General features: G+C 43.9%; 1 protein-coding gene across 1 annotated transcript in view; it reads left to right on the forward strand.

Annotated features, from left to right (window-relative positions):
• The first annotated feature begins 208 nt into the window (after positions 1–208).
• Nwd2 (NACHT and WD repeat domain containing 2) overlaps positions 209–5454 on the forward strand; it is a 175101-nt gene continuing 169855 nt past the window's right edge. Inside the window, exons 1-3 of the mRNA XM_010613704.3 lie at positions 209–243; positions 2555–2673; positions 4585–5014. Of these exons, the coding sequence (XP_010612006.2) occupies positions 209–243; positions 2555–2673; positions 4585–5014 (584 nt within the window). The remainder of the gene's footprint in view (positions 244–2554; positions 2674–4584; positions 5015–5454) is intronic.

Consider the following 5454-nt stretch of genomic DNA (forward strand, 5'->3'; position numbering starts at 1 on the left):
CAGTTTGTGTATTTGGGGAGAGCAAAACAGGTCTCCTAAATTTTAATTTCACTCCAAATATTAGTAATATATCTTCCCATACTTATGATGAAGTGAAAGGAGTTGAGAATTTAAAACTTGTTTTTGAATCATTTGATTTGTAAAAGTTTCTCAGCACTTCACAGCAATCATGGCTGGCTGACTATTTTCCTCTTTGAACTGAATATAAATGACCTGTCAGTTTCTGCATCTGCTGTTCTATAGGTAAGCAATGGGATGATTTATATTCATGGGGGGTGGTCCAGGTGCAGTGGGAGCATGCCTGGAAAGGGACTCTTGGTCATTTCCTCTTTCTCTCTTTCATGTTCTTCTGGCCACAAGGTAAGTAGCTTTGTTCTGCCTGTGCTCCCCAAGATTGTGTGAGACCTTACCTCAGGCCCAGAAGCAAGGAGACCAATCAATCCTGGACTAAAAAGTCAGAAACCACAAGTCAAAGTAAACCTTCTTTTATAAAGTGATTATCTCAAGTATTTGCTGCAATTATAGAAAGCTGAATATCACACTTATTTACAAAACTAAATCTAGTGTAATTAAAGATGTAGATTTTTGCTTCTGCTCAATATACAAAAGTTAATGTAAATCAATAATATAGCTAACATAGCCATCCCAGTAGTGTTTCATACCTCATATTCCTTGCTCTGCCCAACCGCCAATATACATTTTATGAGATTGTCAAATGATTTTATCAGTGTGTCCAAATGTATCATTTTATATGTTGGTGGTCTTGTGGTGTAACTAATGTGTGACTTGGTGTACAGAAATCTGCTTTATATATTAGCTAGTTTTGGTATTAATCCTGCTTCAAAGTGCACTTGGACATGCCACTAAAATCTTTTAGCTGCTTTTCATATTTTTAAAAAAATGGGGAGGTGGTCATATAGTTAAAGTGGAAGCTATCTCAAGGTTAGAATCAAAATGAGCTAACGTGTTAAAGTATTTCATAAGAAGCAGGTCACCAAATAAATCTCAGATGAAGAATAGGAGAGAAAGGGTTTTTTTTTTTAAGGTATATATTTCAGATTGTCATAAGGGGGAAAAACTTGGCAACCATAAAGTGAAAATAAAGCATTTAATTTAAAAACATAAAAGTCTATAATTTACAAAAAAAATTCACTTTCTTGTCCTTTGTGTGATATGCAGAATGTTCTCCTTGCAATGTTTAGAGTTTGTAAGGGGAAAACTGGTCAAAAATACATCAAACAGATTTGGAGGGAGGGTGGATATAAAGTTAGAATTTCTGAGTCATGAAAACATCAGATAGCGCTTCCCAAAAGGTGTAACTTTATTTAAAACCAAGCTGCTGTGAGTTCTATCATGCTGTAGACACCTCTGAGTCAACAATCTCTGTTGGCAAATTGTTATGCTGACAAATTCACACACTGAAAATTTCCATTTTGTAAACAAGTGAGTGGGTTCTTGATGGTCTATCTCATATACTGAGGTGGAACTATGAGAAACAGAATCTTGGCTTGAGTGACCATGTGTAATCCTTTCTCACATTAGTAAAGTTGATTCAAATATTTATAACCCAAATCGGAAAGTCACTGGGAGCCCAAGTGCAAGATGATATCTGATATTCTTCCTCATGTTTGGGAAACACAAACCACACATCACCACTGGCATCATTGGCTTGATTCCCTAAGTTAGAGAGACAGAGTAGTGTGATGTGTTAATTTGGTTTTCTTAATAACATGAGGGCTTCTATTTAAAACTGTTCGACCCACAATAGCACAAATATAGAACAGTGATCCAGAAGTCTGCTGGCCATGATATCTGATATATACCAATGTGAGTGTACATGTGGGCATCCACAAGTTGGGTGACCACAGTCAGTCACAGAGGCTTTGGTTGTGTGCTTTTCCATCACCATGCCCATTACACAAGCAGAAGGAACTAGACATGTGACACAGCCTGCAGCAGGGGGAAAAGCACAGCCAATACAGCAAGGAAAAGGTGAAGTACATTTGCGTATGATGGACTGCAGCAAGCAATGTGCACATCTATCACAAGAGATGACATAGACACATTCTTAAAAAAGGTGAACAAGGAAAGAAATGTTCAAGAATGGACATGGGGAGACTGGTGCTGAGCCCAGACCCTGAATGCAATGAAATTAAATGAGATGTGTATTAGAGCTTAACACATTATTTAGCATACATGAGGTGCTCAGGATGTCGATGTCACTACATATTAGTCTTTCTTCCTTTCCTTTGATAAAATTGCAGCTCGTGAAAGGAACATCACTTATTTATCAAGGGAAGTTAGATCCAGGATCACACGACTCTTCCAGCTCAATGAGTGGAATGAACCTACCAGTATATTTTCCTTTGCACAGCCCTGTTTCGCAGAGAGGCGGAACCACTGTTTCATAATCATTGGACACCTCTCTATGGTCCTCTAGCTGCCAACTGGAGGCGGGTTAAAGAATGGAAAGGGAATGCCTGTTCTAGGTCACAGGCTTGGGCCCCAGCCCATTTTTCATGGTTTATTTTTTTTTTTTGCGTCCCATTTCTAGATACTTTAAATTCTCCAGCCCATTCTGGAATGGTACAAAGTTTCCCTTTGATTTCATGAGGCAGGAACAGGCACAGAGGAAAATGGAGAATTTGGAAGAGTCAAGTCCTTTGGAATCAGGTAGCCATTACCTTTCCTTCCTATTTAGAAAGCAGAAGTGACTCCCACCTTCCACATTTGCAGAAACAGGCCTTGAGGAGCCACTGCTCAGGTTCCAAAGATGGCAGCGAGGGAAAAACCTGGGCACAATTTAATAATGGAGGTAGTATGTTGTGAAAAGCAGTGGGACGGAGGCATTAATAACTCGATCCTGGGCCTACTAATAGTTATATGACCTTGTACATGTCATTTTACTTTGTTGAGCATTAGTTTTGTCATGTACAAAATGTAGTCATATTTTTTATATTTACTGAAGAGGAAAAAATGTTTAGATGTCTTAGAAAGATACAGAAATAGCCTAGAAAATCAGGGCCTGCCTTTCAAGATTATGCCCCTATCTCTTCTATCTAATTATAGATCAAATGATCAATTAATCAATGGATTCAAATTGGTAAATTATTGGAATTCATAATAAAGTCCTATCACCATGGGTGACCCCTCACTTATGAAATTTGGATGCTAAGAAATGAATCTGTGGTTTTAGAATATCAAATGTTAAAAGCCAAGGTAAGGCCAGTGCCATGGCCTACCTTGCAAGCACAAGGTCCCAAGTTCAATCCCTGGTACCAAAAACAAAAGGGCAATGGAGAAGAATGTAGGGCAGAAGAAGGGGTGTGTGTGTGTGTGTGTGTGTGTGTGTGTGTGTGTGTGTGTGTGTGTGTGTAGGGGGTATGTCAGTAATGGGGCATGCTTAGGGAGAAACCTCCCTGATACCCCCAAAGATACCAGCCCACCTTTCCTGCACCAAGTCTGGTTTTTAGAGAGCTTTTTGAAGCAAGGTCTCACAGAAAATGTGAAATCCTCTTTCCTCTGCAGCCTTGGTCTGCAGTGACAATGGCAGATGTTAGACTTTGGCCTGTCTAGAGCAGTTAATTAGGTTATAGAGGCTGCCAAAAATTCCAAAGTCATCCAGAGAAAATGCAACACTTTGAAATCCATAGCAAAGGTCAGAAGACACAAATACTAATCCCGTTTGTAAAACGAGAGAAATAATAAGTAGCTGAGGGTGGGGGAAGAGGTCAGGCAGGTCCCTGACAATCCGTCAATTTCTTTTCCATTTTTTATAAACAACATTGAAATCTGGCATGGTGTAGCCCTGGCTCCTTTCCTCTGTAATAGATGCTGTATTTTCATAAAGGCTAATACTGGAATAGGTGTTGTATATTCATAATCTGTTCCAGACCTTATAAGGGGAAATTTCTGGGCCCCATTCCTCCAGAAACATATCCCTACCTTGGAATAATGAGTCTGAAGAGAAGTCAACTCACTGCACTGAACATACTAAACAAATAGGTGGGTATGATCACGGCTTCTTTGTAGGTTGCAGCAAATTATCACCAAGAACTCTCTGAGCCCAGATTTTCAGAAGCGGAGAAGCAGCCTTAAAAACCTAGATACCCATTTCTTTCCAAGAGGTTACCCTAGAACGCCTGTTGTTGGGTGTGGGGTGGATTAACAAAATAAACAGCAGTTTATGGGACTTCAGTGCCACCAGCAGGGGCCAGAGGAAGTGCATGCCCTGAGGATTCCAGGGGCTGCCTTGACTAAGAGCCCTCAGGGGAGAGGATACAGCCCTTAGCTGAGCGATGGAACACTACAGTACCCACCCACGCCCTCCCCAATCTCAAAAATTTCCCAAAGTTGTTCTTCCTCTCGAAAACACAGGTATTCCTGCCCCAAAGCTCAGAATATCAGATTTGGAGCCCAAACTCAGTTAAGTCTCTAAACCTTCCCTTCTCCCTCCCTCTCCACAACAAAATCACTTTTATTTTACAAAGTTTTCCTTTCTGTTCTGGTTAGGCAGGATTTTCCTGAGTGCAGGGTAGCGTCCAGCGAAGGCAAATTCACCTCTGGCTCCCTCTGCATCTGCAGGCACCACCCAGGATGTGTACCAGACCCCGGCTCTGGCCGCCTCGAACTCAGACAAAGAAAGCGTAATCCTGTGTTTAACGGATCAACGTCAGGTGAAACCCACTCACAAAAAACAGCTGAAGCACAAACAAGAAACCGTGCCCCCAGGCCAACTCCGATTTCCCGCGCCACAGCCCAATCCGTGGCCCCTCGCACTTTGCCGGACGTTGCGCGGGGCTGAGGGGCCGCTCCGAGGAGTCCACACCCGCCGGCAAGACCCGAGCGCTCCCGGCCACTCGGGGCTCCCAGCATCCTCGCGGCAGGAGGGCGGATCCGCCGGGGAATATTGGGCTGGAGCAGGAAGGAGCCCAGGGAGCCTTAGAGGCCTCGAGAGAGCTCCCCACGGAGATCCGCTCCCTGGAAAGGTCTCCGACCACGCGGCGAGGAGCACGTGAGCGTCGCCGCTTGGGTATAAATTCCGAGTGGCAGAGCGAGTGCAGCGGCAAGACGCGGCCACCTGCTCCACGAGACGCAGGGCAACGGCATCGCTCCCCGCGGCAGTCCGGAGATTCGATGCTTCGGACCCTGGGGGTCGGGTCTCTGGGGTGTGCGCGTCCAACTTTGAGGCCCAATTCCCTGCACTTGGGAAAGGAAAGGCGCGCAGACTACACGCACGGATTCACCGAAAATGCTCAGGGCTTCTCTGACCTTTAGTAGACTTGGAGGAGGAATGGCAGGAATCTCGTCTGATTGATTTCTTAGCCTCCAACAAGGAGGCAGAGCGCTAGGTTTGTGCTCCCTGGAGCACGCGAGGCTCCAGAGACCCCGGTATCCAAACCCCAGCCTCCTTACGAGCTGCGGTCATTTCTGCGCTGCGCGGGAGGCGGGTCC

Source organism: Fukomys damarensis, unplaced genomic scaffold, assembly GCF_012274545.1.
Source record: "Fukomys damarensis isolate Sample0158 unplaced genomic scaffold, DMR_v1.0_HiC HiC_scaffold_35, whole genome shotgun sequence".
Lineage (NCBI taxonomy): Eukaryota > Metazoa > Chordata > Mammalia > Rodentia > Bathyergidae > Fukomys > Fukomys damarensis.